The sequence below is a fragment of the Neomonachus schauinslandi genome, chromosome 7 (genome assembly GCF_002201575.2).
Source record: "Neomonachus schauinslandi chromosome 7, ASM220157v2, whole genome shotgun sequence".
NCBI lineage: Eukaryota > Metazoa > Chordata > Mammalia > Carnivora > Phocidae > Neomonachus > Neomonachus schauinslandi.
In genome coordinates, this window is record NC_058409.1 from 51256828 (window position 1) to 51277969 (window position 21142).

The 21142-nt window shown below is 39.5% G+C and overlaps 1 protein-coding gene across 2 annotated transcripts in view; it reads left to right on the forward strand.

The window, feature by feature from the left end:
• PTCD2 (pentatricopeptide repeat domain 2) overlaps positions 1-20559 on the forward strand; it is a 31292-nt gene extending 10733 nt beyond the window's left edge. The window contains exons 5-10 of one of the 2 annotated variants that reach the window (XM_021700300.1): positions 1199-1277; positions 1713-1804; positions 4302-4415; positions 8009-8083; positions 15452-15565; positions 19579-20559. In XM_021700300.1, coding sequence (XP_021555975.1) covers positions 1199-1277; positions 1713-1804; positions 4302-4415; positions 8009-8083; positions 15452-15565; positions 19579-19803 — 699 coding nt within the window. In that variant the 3' untranslated portion in view covers positions 19804-20559. The remainder of the gene's footprint in view (positions 1-1198; positions 1278-1712; positions 1805-4301; positions 4416-8008; positions 8084-15451; positions 15566-19578) is intronic. The other variant, XM_044916800.1, reaches the window with a different exon arrangement.
• The last annotated feature ends 583 nt before the right edge of the window (positions 20560-21142 follow it).

The window sequence follows — 21142 nt, forward strand, 5'->3', positions numbered from 1 at the left end:
ATATTTTGAATTTAGTGGGTTAAGTAACATTATTAAAACTGATTGCATGTATTTTTACCTTTTTTAATGAAGCTACTTGAAAATATAGAACCACATAGATGGCGTACACTGTGGACAGGGCTGCTCTGGGGACTCCCTATCTCACTTAGAGTAGAATTCAGATCCCTGATCATGACTTAGATGCCCCTTATAGTATCTCATTGCCTGCCATCCCCCTTGCTCATTCCTCTCTGGGCCTTCTTATTCTTTTTAAGACATGCCATACCCGTGTCCTCAGACTAGAGTGGTCTACATTCTCATTATTGAGGCTCTCCTTTACTTCATTGAGTTCTTTTCTCAGAAAGCCTTCTCTGACGACCTTCTATCATCTTCGCTGTCCCTTTTTCCTGCTTCATTGTTCTTCATAGCCCTTACTGATACTTGAAATTACATTTTTACTTTTTCCACAGGTTTTACTCCCTTGTTCATTGTCTCCCATGCGAGAATTTGAGCTCTACTAGACTATAAGCCCCACTAGAGTTAGGGCAGGCTTATGTGTCTTGTTCATCATTTATTTTCAGCCCTTAGAACAGGGTCTGCATAGTAGGTTCTCAAAATAAGAACAAACTAGAGCAGGGCATTTAATGGCATATTTCAATAGCATGTGATGTATTATCATGAGATTAAAAATGTTGAGAAAAAAATGTCAGGAACCACTTTTAGTGAATTATTTCAAAAAGTGAATTACTCTTTATTATTCATTTGCCAGAAGAGGATCATAGTTATGTAAGACTCTCCTTGCTTAGTCTTCAAGCATGCTTATACCTGCCATTTCATATTAATATGCTGCCACCACATTCCAGGACCACCCTTATCAGGGTGAATTGGCTTCTTTTCTCCTAGTCAGGCGAGCCATGTTTAATAAACACGTTCTTCAGTGTATTTTTGAAACTCAGAGAACTCTTGCCATACCTCTTGTCTCTTGTTTGGTGTACCCATTGCCAAAGGCATGACAGCCAAAAGAGTGGGCAGCGTTTGAATTTTTTTGAAAAATAAATCCTGGTGTATCAGAAATTTATTAGAGAATTCAGGGAACCAAATGGATAAAGTATACACAAAAATAAGTCCTGGATAGAGAAGATGGAGTATAAGAATAAGAATTCACTAAATAGTTACAGCTTTTAACCAAACTGGTATTGTTTTGTTTTTTTTTTATTAGCATTTACGAGGTTTCTTCTCAGATTCCACATCATTCAATATTTTGATAGATATGTTATTTATCAAAGGCAAGTATTCAAGTAAGTACTGGAATTTATGTTTGCTGAAAAATTCTGTCTTTGCTGGTATAGGTATAGCAGTTAGGAAAAACAGTGGACCATGCAAAAATGATGCTTATATTCATGATGAGTGGCTGAATTATGGAGATTTCATTCTTTTAAGTCTGAAAAACAACTTTATTGCATCTCATGTCATGCCTTAAGCTAAACACCCAGATTTTACTTATGTTGAAAGTATAATTGGTTTTTAAATATTAGTTCTTGCTGTATGACTTAATTTTTTTTTAATTTAGTTAATTGCTAAATGACTTTGACAGATAGCTTTTATTGTGCTTCTGGAATACACTTTTCAGTAGATGGTACTGAACAGATTAGAACTCTGGGGATAAATAGCCAAGGACTCTGAACTCATTTGGATGCATTTAACACTGCCCACCCACTTGTCACTTTTGGTAGGTGCATTGGAAGTACTGATAGAGATGAAAAGCCAAGATGTGAAGTTCAACAAAGATACCTATGTCCTTGCTTTTGCGATTTGCTACAAACTGGTAAGAATGTCTTCCCTTAACTTTTAGAGCACTGTGGGTAGTGTTTGAGAGAGAATTTATTATTTTTTTTCTCTACAAAGAAAAATTTAGTTCCTCTGAAGTCTTTTTTTTCCATCTGGTACAGATATTTCCATTTTAAATGTGTTCTTTTTTAGAAAACTCAAGTTAGCCACATCACACAGTTTTATCATGGGAAAAGCAATTTTATCATCTTTCACCCTCCTCTGGCAATTGTGTAGATAGGGAGAATAAGAAATGGTATGCTGGGTTCAAGCTCTGCTATAGAGTCAGTCAGTCCTCTTATTATCCGGCTCAAGCTAGACTCCACTAGGCAAGTCTTCTCTGTAGTTCTCTCCCGTGGAAATCTGACCATCCTTCATTGGTGAACTCAAGGGCTACTTTATTATTATCTGTAAACTTTTCAGTGGTTCAAAGTTAGAAGTAATGTCTATTGCCCAACATTCTCTATTTGTATCACCTATGTGACACTTACCACTGCCTGACGTTATTCTAAGTAAATGGATGTTTCATCCTTCCCACTAGAGGTTAAGCTTGTGGCATTTTTGTATGCCAGCACCTAACAGCACGCTAGTATACAATTGATCTTTAGTAAATGTATGTGACATTAAAATGAACTCTTTGATGACAGAAAACATGACTTATAAGTCCATATGTCATTATTGTATCAGGATTGTTTTTTATACTTAGAAACTATTTCTCCCTCATTGATTGAATGAATCAGTGAATAAAGGATGACTGATAGAGCGCAGCGACCAAAGTTCTATGCATTACTGTAGACATTCATGTCATTTAAACTTTGGAAACTTAACAAAACCTTATTATGGCAAAAATGAAGGAACACCAGGCAAGGTGGAAGAACATGGGCCATTAAAACACTTCCCTGAAAATTGTAACAATACCAATTTTCCAAAACAAGAGAGGCAATAGGGTTATAGTGGAAAGAAAACCATCCTGGAAATTGAGAAACTTGAAGTCTAGTCTCAACTTTAGCATTAACTGGCTTTGAAGTGGTCACTTAATTTATTTGTAAAATGAAAGGGTTGAATTCAAGAGCCCCAAGCTTTTACTATAAAAGGCCAGATAGTTAATGCTTTAGGCTTTAGAGGTCATGTATGGTCTCTACCACATATGGTCTCTGTTGCACATTGTAATTTGTTTTTGTTTTTACAAACCTTTAAAAGTATGAAAACCATTTTTAGCCATAGGCTAGACTTCGCCCCTGAGGGTCTTAGTTGGCTCATCGCTAGATTATTAGGTAATCCTTTCTTTATTTTTTAAAGATTTTATTTATTTATTTGAGAGAGAGAGTGTGTGTGTGTGAGTGGGGGCTGGGGCGGGGAGGCAGAAGGGGAGGGAGAGGGACAAGCAGACTGCTCTGAGTGCAGAGCTGGACACAAGGCTTGATCTCACAACCCTGAGATCATGACCTGAGCTGAAACCAAAAGTCAGACACTTAACTGACTGCGCCACCCAGGCACCCCTATGTCATCCTTCCCAGTTGTACCATTTTCTTCTTCTGTGAAACAGAAGGCCAACCAAACACACAACACTTAAGTGTCAGCTTATTCAGCACTGTAATACTGAGCTTTCTGACCTTTTTAGAGATGCTTCCCTGAGTGTATAATAAAGTGGAGAGAACTTAATTATGCTATTTAGGAAGGCCAGATGACATTTCTCCCCTATGTTGTATCTAAAATAACTTGTTTTACTCAGTGGAGATGAGAGTTGAAAAATTGATATAGTCAGCCATTACAAATTACAGATCAATTCTGGGAACTGCCTTTGCTCATCAAATTCAGTTTTTACTTTAGGTTTTGAGTTGTGAATCGTGTCATGACAGATAGACATAGATGCAAAGCTAATGCTGTTTTCATAAACCTAATCCACCTATAGCATGTACAAAGGAAGAAGATTCGGTTTTACCATTGCTGTCTGCTGGTTTGTGTGTTGTTCATGTTCGTGGATTTGTTTTTAAGGTTTCTATTTTCATGGGATTCTTTCATGGCTTACATTCATATAAGTGTTCACGTTTTCAAGTATTTTACTTACATGGATATTTTCAGATTGAAAATTCCCTCAGGGAAACTTTTTAGTGTTGCTAAGCTTTACACTATTATTTAATATAGTAACAAACTGAGATTTTACACCTTTACATTATGGTACTTATGTCTAGAAACCAGTCTGCCCAGATACAAAGAGACCTGTACACTTGGTGGTCAAAAAGCCCCAATTCAGAAAATTGACAAAGGGCTTTACAAATGAAGTTAATGTACATTGACATTTGAACTGCTAATGTGTAGATAATTAGGTCTGTTTGCAAGTAGTGTCTATATGGGGCTTAATCTCTTAAGTGGCTTGAGATAGGCTCTGGGAAATTCTTACAAAAGGAAATCTGAAATACTGAACACTATTAATCATTTTATTAAACTTCAAGGTGCATGACATTTATTTACTGAGCAATTCTGTCTCCTGCCAGAATAGCCCTGAATCTTTGAAAATCTGTACTACATTAAGAGAAGAAGCCCTGATCAAAGGAGAAGTCCTCTCCAGGAGAGCATCTTGTTTTGCTGTGGCATTAGCTCTGAATCAGGTAAGGCTTTGGGGTGCACATTAGTGAGTCAAGACTGGGAAGACTTGACTGCCTTCATTTGTTCTTGTTTTTATTTATTTTTCCCTTCTGACTGTATCCTAAAGAAAAAGCTCCCATAAAAAGACCAATGCCTTTGGTGCCATGGCAACCTACATCCGTATCTGTGCCTCCAAAGGATGTTTTGTTTGCAGTTGAGGACCTACCATGCATTGCTATTTAGAAGGGGCTGGCCAAGATTCTGGGGAGACTCAGTGAGGGAAGCTCTACTCTGAGAGAAATTTCTCAAGTAATTCAAGTGAAAATTTCAAATGATTGATTTACTATGTAATATTTTCAGAACAGTTTAACTTAATGCTCTCCATAGTGAAATTTACCTCAGATGAATGAGGAATCCTGGGTCAGCTCACTGTTTAAGTGGGGTCATCTTACATTTCTTAGTTCAACCCAAATACTCTTATTTGGAAGCGGTTTCAGTGATCTTTTAGCCGCCCCCCCGCCCCGTCTCTGGACAAATAAATGGTGGCAACTGAGGTCAGAGAGAGAAGAGAGGACCTCCCTGCTGTCACAAGTAGTAAAGGACAGTTAGAGCTGGAACCCTGGAATACCCCTCTTCTTGAAGAGCCCTTCCCAAGAGGTCCTATTCCAAGGCTTAAGAAAATGTGAAGTATGTTAAACATTTCATATGTGGTAGAAGAAGATATTAGGGCAGCAAAAGTAACCAAGCCAGTTTATTTATCCGGCTGGTAAAGTATGGCTAGAGAACCCTTGTTTATCATTAATTAGAAATGAAAATATCGGGGAGATCTATTTGCATCTCCTGCTAAGGAAGTCATTGAAAGACAAAGACTGAAAAGGATACACAGTTGCTAGTTTCTGCTGCTTTAACTTTCTAAGCTTGCCTGTCTGGCCAGGGGGATTGGTTTGTCTGAATTTGTCATGAGCTGAAGGAGATGAATTAAAGTCCCTTTTTAAGAATGTTTGTTTCTTTTTGTAGCTCCTGTAGTTTTTTCCTGTATGTGTGTTTAAGTTATGCCATTTGGTGCATAGATATGTACAGTTATGATATAACACTAATGCATTTATCATTGTGAATCTGTCACTGTAGCATTACAAAGTGCCTTGTCTTGTTTCATGCTTCCACTCTAAATTTCACCTTGCCTAATGTTAATATCTCTTTATGCCTCTTTGGTTTAATTGGGTTTGTATTTGCCTCCTATACACCTTTTATTTGCAGTCTTTCTGAATTGGTTTGTTTTTGTGTATCTTGTACACTACATAGATTTGAACTTTGTTTCATGATACACTGCTAGTCTTTCTTTTAACTTAACCCATCTAGATAGACATGTCATGTTTAATTTTAGGTTTCAGTTATGCTTTGTTTTTATAACTTTTAAAATTACTTCTAGCATGTAGTGGTTTTCTTTGTTTTGGTTTGTGTTTTTGCTTTAGTGGTTACTTTAAAACCATAACTTGATTTAATATGCTTAGTCCTCTGATTACCTTAACTGTACCTTGTTAATTCCCTAATGTAAGTAATGCTGAAATTAGTATATTTCCTCTTTTTTCCCTCATTTTCCTTCTTCTCCACCACCCAATTCTGGTTGATACACTACCTTTCATAGTACTCATTTTTCTCTTAAGTGTGCTTGATTTGTCAGCTTTAAATGCTATTTTTCTGACCCCATGTAATAAAGACAAGGCAATAGGTGTACTTTCTCTTACATTCTTTCTCCCTTTGTCTTCATTATCTGAGAATATAACACTTGTGCTCCGTTCTGTAATCATATTCCCCACATTTGTTTTGGTCCTGTATGTATTTAAATATATATTCTTACATATATTTAAATATATTTATATATTTAAAAATATTCATTTACTATTGGTTTTCCAGTCATCTCTTTGTTGATTGAAATGTGTCTTCTAGTAAAGTATCTTCCTTCTTCAGAGGAAGAGTATTCCCCAAGTTCTTGGTATTTAAAATTATTTGCCTGGTTTTTTGGCTTTAACTACATTTTGACCAGATATAAAATTTTGAAGTGACACTTGTTTTTCTTGAGGTTTTTCTATGCATTGCTCTTCTGTCTTATAGTATAGAATATTGCTGTGGAGAAATCTGAAGCCTGTCTGATTTTTTTATTTTCCTGCTTCTGAGTTACTTGATCTTGTTTGTTTTTCTCATTATTGTCCTCTGTATCCGTGGAAATATTTCTCTGTTGGGGTTTCTTCATCTGCCGGTTCTTTTCTGATTTTGTTTCTTTCTGATTTTTATATCCCTTTTCTCACTCTTTTGTTCCTCCTAGTGTCTTTATATAGATCATGTGCTGGCACATTTTTGAGTACTCGTCATTGAAAGCAAGTTTCTTAGACCAACCGCTTACAGAAGATTCATGTCAGAGAGAGACCAGAGCCATGTTGCCATGCTCCAGACTAGAAGGAATTTTTTTTATGTATGCATTTTGTCTGCATAGGCTTTATTTCTCCCTGGCTAATGGGAATAGGCACGCAGGCGGTTTTCAATGAAAAATCTCATTCTCTGACACTGCCGTAACAACGGTCTGTTTCCTGCAAATATAGCTTATCTGTTTAAATTTTTGATTGGCCTCACCTTTGCCACAAGAAGGGTCTAGAGGATTTCTCATAGTCCTAAATTTCATTACCATCACTGTAAACGGAATTCAGGTTTTGTACCTCAGGGGTGCCCTTAACATTTGAGAACTACTTGGTGGGCTCTTGCTAAGATAGGCAGCAGTGGTCTCTGCACACTGGTTTGTCCAGATCTTACCCCTGTGCTCCGTCTCCTATGTTGTTGCCAGTGCTTCCATCTCTTCTGTGGCTTGGATCTTCTTCTAATGATGTCAGAGATGGAGTTTGCATTTCTGCTTCTCAATCTTTTTTTTTTTTAAGTCTTCCAGTGGGATAAGGACAAATGCCAAATTTATGCCTCCATCTTAAAAACTGGAACACAGGCAGGTTATTAAAACATTGAGTAATCTTCAGCTTTGGAATGCATAGATCACCGAATGAAAGGCACAGCAATGGGAATCTAGTCGATGGCATTGTAATAGCACTGTATGGTGACAGATGGCAGCTACGCTTGTGGCGAGCACAGCATAATGTATAGCGTTGTTGAATCACTGTGTTGTGCACCTGAAACTACTATAACATTGTGCGTCAACTCTAATAAAAATAAAATATTTTGGAAGCTATTTTTAAAATTCAGTAATATGCAACTGTAGGAAACATTCTTTAGAAAGTTCATTTTTGATTACCAAAAAAACTTTTTCTTTTTGGACTTCAAAACCCCTGGGGCACCATGAACAGGAATATCGTACTATATTTAAATGATCTTTATGTGGGACGCCTGGGTGCCTCAGTTGGTTAAAAGTCTGCCTTCAGCTCAGATCATGATCCCAGGGTCCTGGGATCAAGTCCCGCATTGGGCTCCCTGCTCAGCGGGGGTCCTGCTTCTCCCTCTGCTGCTCCCCCTGCTTATGCTCTCTGTCAAATAAATAAATCCTTAAAAAAAAAAATCTTTATGATAGCAGAGGAATGTTCATATGATTTGGAGTATAACTTGTTTTTCTTTCTTCTAGAACCAGGTGGCGAAAGCTATATCCATTTTTTCCCAAATCATGAAGCAAGAAAACATAGTCTGCACTAATTTAAATGTAAGTGACTTCTTTATTGTTTAAAGTAAGGCTTGAAAGGTGGTAAAATGATGTCTAGATTTTTTTTATATAGGTATGATGAATTTTGATCTCCCAAGATCTTGATTCAATTCAGTGATTTATTGAGCTCTGTGTTACCGTACAGGCCCTGTAACAGGAGTCAATACAGACATTTATAAATAGGTAGAAAATGTAGATATGCTCAGATATAGGATGTAGCTAAATGCTGCAGGCATAACACATGACCACAGGAGGCTGTAGATACAGAGAGGAAGGAGGTGGTCTCTATTTTCTCTTGACTAAGACTTGAGAAAAATCTTTGTGCTAATTGCATCCAATTCATGGTACCTAACATAGGGAGTTAGTATACCTATGGTGCATAAAATAGTGCTTGACATGGTAAGCACTCAGTGTATGTTAGCTGTTTTCATTCTATGTTGCCAGCCTGCCATGGCCCATCTGCCCCAGTAAGCGGTGAGTCATCCACACCTTCCTGGAGCAATGAAAAAGACTGGGAGACTCTGTGGTCATTAGAGACATCATGTGCCCCACTCAGCTGGCCCCTACTGAGGCCCTGCTTATGGTGACTATACTTGTGTTATGGGGTGTTGAAAAGAAAGCCCCTAACTTTCAAGAACTTAGTCTCCTGAAACATTAAGGGGTCAAGATGAGGAAAACATTGTCAAAAGAAGAGAAATGTGTTAACACCAATATGGTATGAACTAGGATAAGGGCTCACAGCCAGTGCAATGTTGCAGCATGGGGAGTGAAGGGCTGGCCAATGTGAACAGACTGAGCATATCTCAGGGAGGAGAGAACTGCTGAGCAGTGTCTGAGGGAGGACAGGGCCATGGGATTGGAGGGCTGAGGGTGAAAGGGCATTCTGTGTTGGGAGATTAGTTTTGCTGAGGGTTCCATTTAAAAGAATGTAAACTTTTAATCGTAACCACTTCTTACTAACCTTGAGCTCATCCTTAGGCAACTTACTTAAACTCTATGGTCCCCATTTTCCTTTTATCTGAAACAGCAGTAGTAATAAATATATTACTGTCTTTTCATTATGAAAATTGAAAGACTAATGCATTTAAAGTAGTTAACACAGTACCTGGCATGTAATCAGTGTTCAGTGAATGCTTGGTAATACCAGTTTTATTTGTTTGAAATGAAGTGTGTTAAATAAAGAGGTATATTTATATTCAACAAATCCTAGAACCTAGTGAGTAGGAATTGGGCATAACTCCAAGGTTCGATGGTTGTCATTTCTTCCATAGTGATTATCCTCAAATGTCACCCCCAGACCAGTGCCCAGATGACTTTCAAGAGAAGGACTAGATGAGCCTTTATGGTAACCTTCGGGGATTAAGGTTGCCAAGACGTCTGAGATAAGAATACCTTTTCAAAGTCCGTTCATGTGAGGGAAAGATGAGCCTAGGGAACCAGAAAGATAGGCACAGTGATAATAGAGACCCTGGAAAAAGGATGGTTTTGGAAGGGAAGAGACTAAATACTAGGAAAGTATCCAAAAAGAGATCTTGCAGTTTTTAAAGGACATGAGCCTAGAGGGGGGATGAATGTCAGAGCTGTCAGTTAAGAGCTCATCTATATAAAACCAGCAGTGGATCTGATGGGAACTGACAAATGCCACAAAAAAAGGAAGAGAAGCCAGGAGTGAGTTTAATAAGATATCAGTGGTGAGGCAGAGGAATTATCAGAAAAAGGGAAGAAATAGCACCAGTGTATAGAAACCCCATCAGAGCCTGCTGCAGACAGCCCCTATCCCAAGACTGCATGCCTATGCAGAAACTGCAGGTCAGAGCAGATGGGTCAGCCTGAAAAGCTCACAGGCATAAGCAGATCTGGGAGGTCGAGGTGGCAAAGGTCCAGAGTCCAGAAGTTCCGGTCGTTTGAGCCAACATCAGTAAGCCAAACACGTTAGGAAGCCTGGTCCTCCAGCAGGTGCCATATGTGTTGTACCTTCTTCTCTGCTTCCTACTGGATTTGGACAGCTCTGGGTACCCAAGTATATCATTCCTTCTGAAAGAGAGAGTGGCCTACAGATGAACTCATTTCATGATTGGGACTGAAGTAGAATTGCTAGCATTTCAGGTGGTTCATCGCATTATGCGGGAAAGAGGTACACGAGAGTGTGGGGAGAGGAGTGTTCTATGGATCAATGGTAGCTTTTCTTCCAGTTGAAGTGAGGTTGGAGGAATCAATAAGGATTGGTGGTGAGAAATTGAAGAGATACAGATCAGCAGAGTTTTAATTCAGCTAGCTACTTAATACTCATTGGCTCATTTTATATGATACTGTAGAAACAATATCTGGCCATATCATACATGTGGAAAATGGAGATTCAAAGAGTAAATAAATCACCTAAGTCCTTGAAGCTAATTATGTAGCAGAGTCAGAGTTTTAACACAAATATGTTTGACTACAAAGTCAAGGCGTTTCCCCACCACTCAAGACCTAGAGAGACAAGGGTTGTGTCTTTTTTTATCCAGGATTGGGATTAGCTGCTCCTTCTGAGTGATGAAAAGGACATAGGATTGGATGTCAAAAAGCCAAGTTGCCGGTAGTATACGGTACTCCATGTCCTTGAGTTTAGATGCTTCATTTTTTGCAATCCTTGGCTATCTGTTGCAGTGGTTATGAGAATCTAGTAATAATTTTTTTTTTCATATGAGAAAGTGCTTTGTTGGAAATAAAGCATAGGCTGCTGAGAATGAAGCTATCGATTCATAGTAAGAGGAGAAGTCCAGAGCATGGTGGGAATATGCTCATGAGCCAGAGCAGCAGGAGTAGCTCCTGTTCTCTGAGAGCTAGAAAGGAAAGGTAGCCGATTAAACTTGGTGGAATGCGCATGTTTTGGGCAAGCAGTCTGTAAGGAACCTTGAACTGATCTTGAATATGAATCGTCCCCTCCATGAATTGGGTCACAGAAATATATGTTGTTCAGAAACTTAAAGACCATTTTATTGTTTAAAAATGCTCACTCAGGAACTTTTTCCAAATGTCCAATCTAAGTTTGTCATATTTCAGTGTAAACCTGGTTTGGCTTCCTTAGGGATATTGAAAAAGAGATGGTTGCCGTTCTCAGGTTTAATAATCTTTCAGATTCAGATCTCTGTTATTAGAGCAGGTTTTTAAAAACTGATTTAATGGGCCCTAGCTTCTCTAAGGCTGAGTCATCTACTTAGAATCCTTAAGGGCAATTTGTTAATTATTAAGAAATGGAAACCTCACAAATAGGCTGCATAGAAAGTCTGTTCAGTCAGTAGTAGCAGAAATAAATGAAGTTTTTTTTTCTGATCTACTTTAAAAATTAATGTCTTATACTAAAATTTTTTCCTGCTGCCATTTAGAATTTGAACTCACCTAATTTTCCCCCCCTCAACTTAATTTTCTTTTCATCAAAATTGTTCCTGCTGCCAATATGACCCAGAGGGCCTGATTTTCCATTTTCCCAGCTAATACTTGCTACACACTGAATTGATTTAGCAGATGATCTCATTGAGGCACATGCATGTTGGCTCTGCTCTCTGAATTTAAACCCATCAATCTCAAAAGAACTATAGTCCCCTCTTTAGCAGTGTTGATCAATATCAAAGGATTAATTTCCACTTCTAAATATGTTTGAAAGTAGCCAAGACCAACATGGGGTAGCTTTCCACTGATGCTATTTGAATTCTAATCATGTCTCTAGAAATAAAGCATGTCTCCAAATGGACACCCATTTTGGAATTGAATTACCTTGCAGGGGAATTGGCAGTTGGTTAGTTTTGCTGCTTTTATCATTATTTGTTAACACAGATAAATGTTTTAATGCCCCTTTCTCCAGTCACTAAGGTCACCCTAAAGTTAGAGCCCATGCTAGGAAGTCTCCTAGGCTGCATGGGGGTAGGCAAGGAGACAGAACTCATTTCTCATAAATCTCTTTGTGACAGCATCTCGCCTGTATGTGGAAGTTAAGAATTGCATTTTAGTTGAGAGTAATGTAGATCTGAGAAAAATAAGAATCTATACAAATGAGCAGCTTTGTTCTTCTTCCATGTAGAAAACCAAAGATGGTCAGTTTGGGTCTGGTGTGACATTTTATGGTAACATCAGGAACCCAGCCTCTTTCTGTATTTTCACAACACCATCCTGAGCATATGATTTCCATCCATTACACCTTTTCCAGCAAGAAGTAAGAAGAATGGAGGACAAAGAAATTAGGCCCCTTTGTGGATGCTTTCCCAAATGTCTCACCCAGCCACTTGTACTTATATGTTATGGCAAGAACGTAATCCTGTGACCATACCTACTGGAAAGAAACCTGAGAAATACAGTCTTTGAGTTTTGTACATGACAGCATCAGTTGAAGTTAGGGAGTTCCGTTAGTCAAAAAAAAAGGGGGGAGGGATGGATATTATTTAGAAAACTAGCAGTCTCTACTGCACTATGATATTCTACTTCAAATATAGCAAACTTGAAAAGAAAAAGACGAAATGCAAATTACTGCATGGTCAGGGCTTCTCTTCTTTTGGTCAAAGGCATCCAATGATTTGTGAACATTTCTTGAGGTTTCAGAAAATCAGAGGGGCAGGAAGTGTCCTTCTGTAGTTGTTTGAATAGTTTTTCTTACCTAAATTCCCCCTATTCCTTGCTAATTTTCCTAGCCTTTTGTTTGAAATCTGTAAGATTAAAGCAGTGTGCTGTACTTTGATCTAGTTTTCCTTAACCATAACCTAAGGTTTCAGCCTGAGATAAGCTCTCCTAGCTTTACATTTTTTCTTGGCTTTTCATCAGTAACTGCCTCATCTATATTGACCTTCATCAGTATATTTCGAGGTATTGAACTCGACTCTTGAAATCCCTTCTGAATCAGAGATAGTTGCTGGAGGCAGGGAGAGAAATTGGGAAAACTTAAGAAGAGATGTTGAAATCTTCCAGGAGCACATCATTAATAGTTTGTAGCATGGAGCTCCAGGAGGTTTATCTGTGTAAATTGCTAGGGGACCTCAGCTCTCCTTCTCATTCATTATTGTAGAGGGTCTACTAGGTGCCAGGCACTAGAGACATAACATGTAACAAGGTCGACTTCTCCTTGCCCTCAATAGGACAGCTACCAACCCAGTCAGTTGTTTTTTATTAACAAGAGTTTGAAGTACTATTGGGAGTCAGAGATTTTACCCTACTTTTAAGCTAATGAGTTAACCTTCCATAGTTCTGTGGATACTAGTAGAGTTCACAAGGCACCGAGAGGAAAAGGACAGTTTATTAATTAGAGCCGTAGTAGTAGCCACAACATTAGCATTTTGCATCAGTTTCTTGAACCCAATTCCCACAGGATAACACAAGATCTGTATTCCTCTTATACATACAGGAGGTTATAGTTTAAGAGAGGAATCTTGAATTTGGAGAACTCAAATCTCTCAAAATGGGCAGTAAGCATGCCTGCCCTTTTCTCTGCTTGTGGCACTGTGTATGTCTTTCCAGGGTGTTGGTTATACGGATATCCTTGAAAAAATAGTCTGGACTAAAGGCAATCAGTGCTTCTGCTTGAATGTGAGAAACCTGTGGAGTGTTGCTTCCTAATGAAAGGTGTGCTCATGATTTTGCCTTTGCTTTAGAACACTGAACTTACATCGGGTTCTTTGGATTTAGTCTTCTTGGAATCATTTCATTCTGTTCTTTGGGACCAAAGATAACCCCTCATCCTGATCAACTGCTCAACAAACTTAAATTGTTATAAAAAGAACTATAGAGGGCGCCTGGGTGGCTCAGTTGGTTAAGCGACTGCCTTCAGCTCAGGTCATGATCCTGGAGTCCCTGGATCGAGTCCCGCATCGGGCTCCCTGCTCGGCAGGGAGCCTGCTTCTGCCTCTGACCCTCCCCCCTCTCATGTGCTCTCTCTCTCTCATTCTCTCTGTCTCAAATAAATAAATAAAATCTTTAAAAAAAAAATGGACTATAGAAAGAACTTAGCTGGTTTGCTATAAAAAAAGAAATAGCTCTTCCAGAAACACTACTTTTCCAAAGGATCAAGAGCCTTTAAAATGTTTACCTCCTTTGACTTAGTAATTTCACTTCTGGGAAAATCAAGTCTTAGAAATTAACAAGGTGTTTTTTTTTAATGTATGCATATTTATCAATATATTGAAGAGTGGTATTGCTTAAATTAATGAATCGTATGTATATGATGGATTGCTATGCATTCATTATTAAAAATGAGTTATTCTATAATTTCTTAATGAGAAAATATTCATTGTATAAGAATTGTATAATAAAAAAAGTAAATTATAATTTCGTGTATTACCTTCCAAATATATTAAACAGTGGATAACATTAGTTGGGGAATTCTGGCTTATTCTTATTTTCTTTAACCTTTTCTGTATTTTTCAAATTGTACTAGCGAATACTGGTAACGAGGGGGGGGAAATGAGTGTGGTTTTTTTTTTAAAGATTTTATTCATTTATTTGAGAGAGTGTGAGAGAGAGAAAGCACCAGAAGTGGGGAGGGTCAGAGGGAGAAGGAGACTCCCTGCTGAGCCAGAAGCCTGATGCAGACTCAATCCTGGGACTCCAAGATCATGACCTGAGCCAAAGGTAGATGCTTAACAGACTGAGCCACCCAGGTGCCCAGGAAATGTGTTTTTTTTTTTTCTTGTGTTAATTGTGTCTGTCTGATGGAAGGTAGTTTAGTGGTACCAAAGTACAGTACCCAGTTTTGAAAGTTCCTTTATGGCTGCAGTGTAAATAGGAGTACCTCATTAAGCCTTGAACCAGCTTCCACTTTATACCTGCAGCAACTGATTTGCCTACAATTTCCAAACCTAAATAAATAAACAAAGGTAAAGGTATCTTTTGCCCCAGGGTCAATCTTACAAGACTGTGTGATTGTCCTCTCCTCTGAATCTAGAAGGAATAAGGAGGAAGAAACTGATAGTAATGTTTGAGTACCTCCTGTGTGCTGGCATTTTATTCGACGTTCACAGTAACTCAGATGTGAGATGTAAACCTGTTTTCCTCATTTTACAAATACAGAAGTTGGAAGAGATTAAATACATGGCCAGAGTCATAGAGCTGGTAATGGCCCATGCCAGGATTCAAACCCAAACATGCCAAACTCCACAATCCCTTTTTTCTGCATTTCTACTTTTAAGCAAGTTTTGAAGTTGAGGTGTTTTGATTAGCTATTGGAAAATAAGTTTTGGCTGATAGACATATATTCGAAGCATTTTTGAACTTGTGCAAGAGAATGAATTAGGAAATAACATGTAAGCAGGTAGATGCCTATAAATGTAGGCTTGTGTAGCAGGGTACATATCTCATTGTTGAGCACTGGCTCAGTCTTGTTTCTGCTTGTTTGTTCTTTGTATTCAGATTTTGATTCATATCCAGGCAAATATGTTGAAAACCCTGATAGAGGTACTAAAGGATGCTGCAGAGGGAAATTTATCAAAATTTGTGAGAAGACGAGAGTTCTCAGAAGAAGTGGTGAGTATGTGATTGCTGCAGAAATCATTTAAAGGTGAAAGGGCTCTCATTAAAATGTGCACTTACTGTCTTCATTCTCCAGGCTGCCACCTTTAAAGAGTGTCAAATATGACAGCCTCTCTCTTCTTCCTGTTATAAGACTTCTGTGTTTGGGTGCAATAATTTTTTTCTTGCAACAGAAAATGCCCTCTGAAATTCTAGAAAAACTTTGTCCTTTTACATTATTCTCACCATTCCGCTCCCCCCACACACACACTGATTTCCTGGGTCCCGGCTCCCCTTTTCTCTTTCCTTTCTCCTCAAGCTTCCAGTGCCTTCTCCCCACCCCACCCCCACCCCTGCTTCCTGTTTCATGGAGGAAATGGAAGCAATCAACAGAGAACTGCTGCCTCACGGACAACCTCTTCCTGTCCCTGTGTGCTCAGCTTCCCTGCTGAGGCTGTGGTGACTACACATACCTCTCTAGAGCAGGTTCCCCCATTGAGCCCCAGAGCCCATCCCTCTGACCCATTGCAGGGCATCAGTTCAAAAGATGTCTTACTCTCTTTTGAGCATCATTAACATCCCCTTCCCTCTGGATCATTCTTATCAGCAAACAATCAGCTACAGTATCTCTCATCCTAAGAAAAAAGTCTTGGGCGCCTGGGCGGCTCAGTCGTTTAAGCGTCTGCCTTCAGCTCAGATCATGATCCCAGGGTCCTGAGATCGAGCCCTGCATTGGGCTCCCCACTCCTCAGGGAGCCTGCTTCTCCCTCTGCCTCTGCCCCTCCCCCTGCTCGCGCTCCCTCACATGGTCTCGCGCTCTCTCTCTCAAATAAAAGTCATTAAAAAAAAAGTCTCTCCTACTTAAACAAATGAAAAAGACATGCTGTGTGTTGAGATAGGAAGACTCAAGCCCATAAAATCAGTTCTTCCCAAATGATTATGATAATATAACCTAATAAAAGTGTCATTAGGTTTTTTTCTCTGGTTAAGGTTTACTAGAAAGAACAAACTAGCAAGAATAACTGGGAAGAGGTACTAGACCTGCCAGATATTAAACCATATTAAAGCTTCTATAATTAGAACTATGGTTTTAGATACTGAATAGACCAGCTAATGCAAAACTATAAAACAAAATTAAATAAAAATGATAAGCAATTTCCAAACATTGAAAGCAAAGGGAAGTGACTGAACCCATATCTCACATTGATGGCTTAAGCACACAAAGAGGACAGGATGCCTGGGTGGCTCAGTCGGTTAAGCATCTGCCTTCAGCTCAGGTCATGATCCCAGGGTCCTGGGATCGAGTCCTGCATCCGGCTCCTCGCTCAGCAGGGAGCCTGCTTCTCCCTCTCCCTCTGCTGCTCCCCCTGCTTGTGTGCTCGCTCACTCTCTCTCTCTGACAAATAAATAAAATCTTAAAAAAAAAAAGCACACAAAGAGGAGTTACTGTAAGTCATTTGAGATTCAATAATTTGTACATCTATAGCTAAAGGGAAAAAAAACTGTAAGGAAATCATAAATTACTGGCAGTGATCAGTTTGTTAGTAATGACTGGTATTGTCATTTTGACTTATGAAGGGGCCTGTTGATTGGTTCTTCCTCCCTCCCTTGCCTTTTGATAGTACAGGTCCCCCTGGCATCCGAGATGGCACGGTTGGCGGTGGAGCACCGCGGGCTCCTTTCTCCCCCTCTGCCACACTGTTGCCCTCCCAGCCCCTTCCCGTTTTCACACTTCCACCCAAAGGCTTCTTCCTGCTGGCAGAGGGAGCTTGTCAGGAAACTAACGGGATACGATTAATTTAAAGCTTCTTTCTATTCAAATTCTTAGCTTTCTGTAGGTTGTGATCCACCCAAACCCTTTCGGAGTGTGTTTAAAAAATGTAGGGGAACTGGAAATGCAAACAGGTTTTAAAGTGCACGGTTGTGTGCATCCATTACTGACACAACTTCAGTTTTCTCAATAGCACTGATGTCAATCACTCTACTTAGACCTGCTCCATCAATATGTTGTCCAATTATATGACTAAAGCATCCAAACAAACTCCACATTGAAAAATACCGATTTTTATTTGATTTTTCCCCCCAAAGTCTGTAAGACTGATTTACTTAAAAAGCTCCGCCTGTAGTTGCTTGTATTCCCTGGCTGTTGTGAGGCCGTGCGGGGAACTGCTATTGAGAAAGAAATGACTCCTCTGACTCCAGCAGCCTTTGAGCCGGCTCTAAGGATGCTTGTGAGGGTGCATGTGGAGACCCTTACACTGTAAAACTTGCACCTTACAAATGCACTGTTGAGTGTTGATACCAACAGTTATTAAGGATGACTACTCGTGTGTGGAGAGAAGGCGCTGTTACACCACCAGAGGAGTGTTGAACAGAATTACTGATTTTCTTAATTACTATGACTAAAACCACTCCAAACGTCAGCTGTTGCTTCATTGATTTCTTTTTTGAAACTAAACTAACAATGGAGTACAATCTCTTTTCTGCTTAAACTGTAGAATGATCCTAATGACACCATTTGATATTTGTGTGGTGATAGGAGAGAATATGCACTTAGAGCAAGGTTGTCTCCAGCTTGGTATATTCGCTTGGCTGCTTTTGGAAACCATGTGCTTCACCTTAAGTCACTTCACCTTCAGCATGAGGTGGGGACTAAAGAAGCTATTCTTTTTAAGAACATCAAGTGCTGGAACTTCTTACCTAAAGGTTCAGTGGTGATCCCTTGTTTGAAAGGAGGGTATGCCGGCAGCAAATAGGGTTATATATTTAGAAGATGACCAGAGGATTTCTTAGGGACCTTGCATATACATAAATTTCATCAAAAAATGTTAGGTTGTATCATTTCTTTTTTTTTAAAGAGAAGTTTCTTTTTTTTTTTTTAGATTTATTTATTTTAGAGAGAGAGCATGTGCACAAGTGGGGGGAGGGACAAAGGAAGAGGGGGAGAGAGAGAGAGCAGACTCCCCACTGAGCAGGGAGCCTGATGCAGGGCTCCATCTCACTACCCGGAGATCTTAACCCGAGCCAAAATCCAGAGTCAGACGCTTAACCAACTGAGCCACCCAGGTGCCACGGGTTGTATCATTAATAAGGATTGAACTAAGTAAAATGTTGATTTTGTTCAAAAAGTAGCTCTGCATTATAATTTAGAGCTCACCCATTTTTGTAGAATTAAATAGCATTTATACACTTGTGACTCTGATATTTATACTTTTGGGCTAGACCTCTCCTCCTTGCTTCATATTGGTGTATATCCAACAGTCTCTTGACTTACCCACTTAGATCTTTCACAGGCATCTCAGCCATGTCCAAAACAGAACTCTTGACTTGTTCCCCCTCCAAATATGGTCCTCCCATCTTCCCCGTCTCCGTTAATGACCTCACCCATCACCAAGTTGCTAAAGCCCAAATTGGGAAGATGTTTTTGATTCTTCCCTTTCCTTGACCTCTTCAACAATAAATCCTTTCAGTTGGACCTCCCAGATATACTTGTTACACATCTATTTCTCCATCTTGTATATACATTTTCCAGACTAGACTGTCATCCTCTCTCATCTGGACTAGGATACTGGCCTCCAGATTAGTCTCCACCCTCAATTTCTCTACACAGCCATTTAAACCTAAGTCAGATCATGTCCTAATTTGGACCTTCTGATGGCTTCTAGAATGAATTCCAGAAAACTTACCATGTGCTATAAACCTTCACATAATTTGCTTCCTGCTCTGATTTTTAAATTGGGCAAACTTTGTTTCCATTGCTATTTGACTCTTTATCCTGATATGTTTCATTGTATATTATGTACCACCTTTTTATGAGATATTAGGAATGATTTTCAGGTACTAATTCTGAATTTTGTGTATAGCTTACGGAATCCATTCATACTTCTGTGTGCCCTGGTACCCTGGTTTTCACCATTATAGGTATACAGTATACATTTTTACGCATTTGTATCTCTGCTTCTTGGAGGATAAGAAGAACAAAGAAGAAATCTTGCAGATACATAATGATCTGCTCTTCTTTTTCCCAGCTGGCCAAAGCGAGGGAAAAAGTAAAGGATGTGCCTGCCCTTCTAGCCAGATTTGATGAGATCTATGGGAAACTGCACATAAATGGCCAGGTCACCACTTACACGTTGGATACTCTGCTCTGCCACACCCCTGGGAACAGGAAATCCCACATGATGCTATTAAACAGGAGGACAGTCAGCCATCGGACCTTCCAGCCACTCAACCAGTCCCTGTGGGCTGAGTAACCCTAGCTTCAAACCCCCCATGGGTCTGAGCTGGAAGGGGCCTGCTTCTAGTAAGTTAATGGCTTCCTAAGAAATCAGGCGTTGTACTCCAGTGGATGGTATACTAACAAACATTTGGTCTCCTTAAATTTCTGAGTTCATTGAGAACTGGCATGCTGACTGGAGAAGTTAATGTTGTGCTGCTGTGAAGATCTAAATAACAATCAAGCAGAAAGCTCCGCTCCTTCGGGAAGGACGCTTCCCCTGTGTAAACCTCCGAGGATCCGTGAAGGAACATGGCTGTGGTCTGCAGTCCAGCTCCCGGTACCAGAGTAGAACCCAGTAAGCACTAGTGGGAAGGAATTCCCCCTAGGTGGTCAACTTCAGTGAATTTTCAGGGGAGTAGTTACTTGCAAATTACACCTTTGCTGAATTCAGGAGGTCTGAAACTTATTATGCCACGCTGGGCAATAGCCCAGGATTTTTTCACTGCTTCTATCATCATTTATCTGTGACCCCCAAATAAGATACTTGTGAACCTGCATACGGACTTGAAATTTTCATTTAAGTTTCAGTAGTGTCAAATTTTCTCAAAAATGAGAGAAATAAAATATTCCTGAGAAAACATCTTCAAGGTTGTTTTGTTTTCTCAGCAGCACAAACTAACCCAGAATTTAGCTCTCAGAACTGATAAGTAAACTAAAATTTGAATGGTTACTGCTGTGGTCATAGGCAGGCCATGTGCTTTTTCAAAATTAATGCCGGGTGCCTGGGTGGCTCAGTTGGTTAAGCGACTGCCTTTGGCTCAGGTCATGATCCCGGAATTCTGGGATCGAGCCCCACATCAGGCTCCCGGATCAGCAGGGAGCCTGCTTCTCCCTCTGACCCTTTCTCCTCTCATGCTGTTTCTCTCTCTCAAATAAATGAATAAATAAAATCTTAAAAAAAAAACAAAATAACTGCCAATAAGAACCACATAATGCTGTCTGTATTTTTTTTTTTAATGTGGATCATAAATATTTGGTTCTACAGTTTGTCATGTTAATAATGATCTTCTCTTTTCTCTTGGGATGCTTTTTTTTTTTTTAAATAAACTTGTCTGACAGCAGGTTAAAGCTTCCTCATCCTGATCTGTCACGTGATGGTTTGAAATACAGCACTGGTGAGTTGTGCCTTTTGTTTCTAAAGGCCCACATGATGTTCACGCCTCTCAGCTGTCTTCCTAGAGTTCTGTACACTCTTCCTTCAGTGCTCTTTCAAAAACTAAGGTTTGCTTTTAACTTGATTGTTTTTCAGAGTCCAGAATTATTCACAGAATCAGCAGTTTTAGAGTAGGAGGAATCTTCTGAGTCTCCTAGCT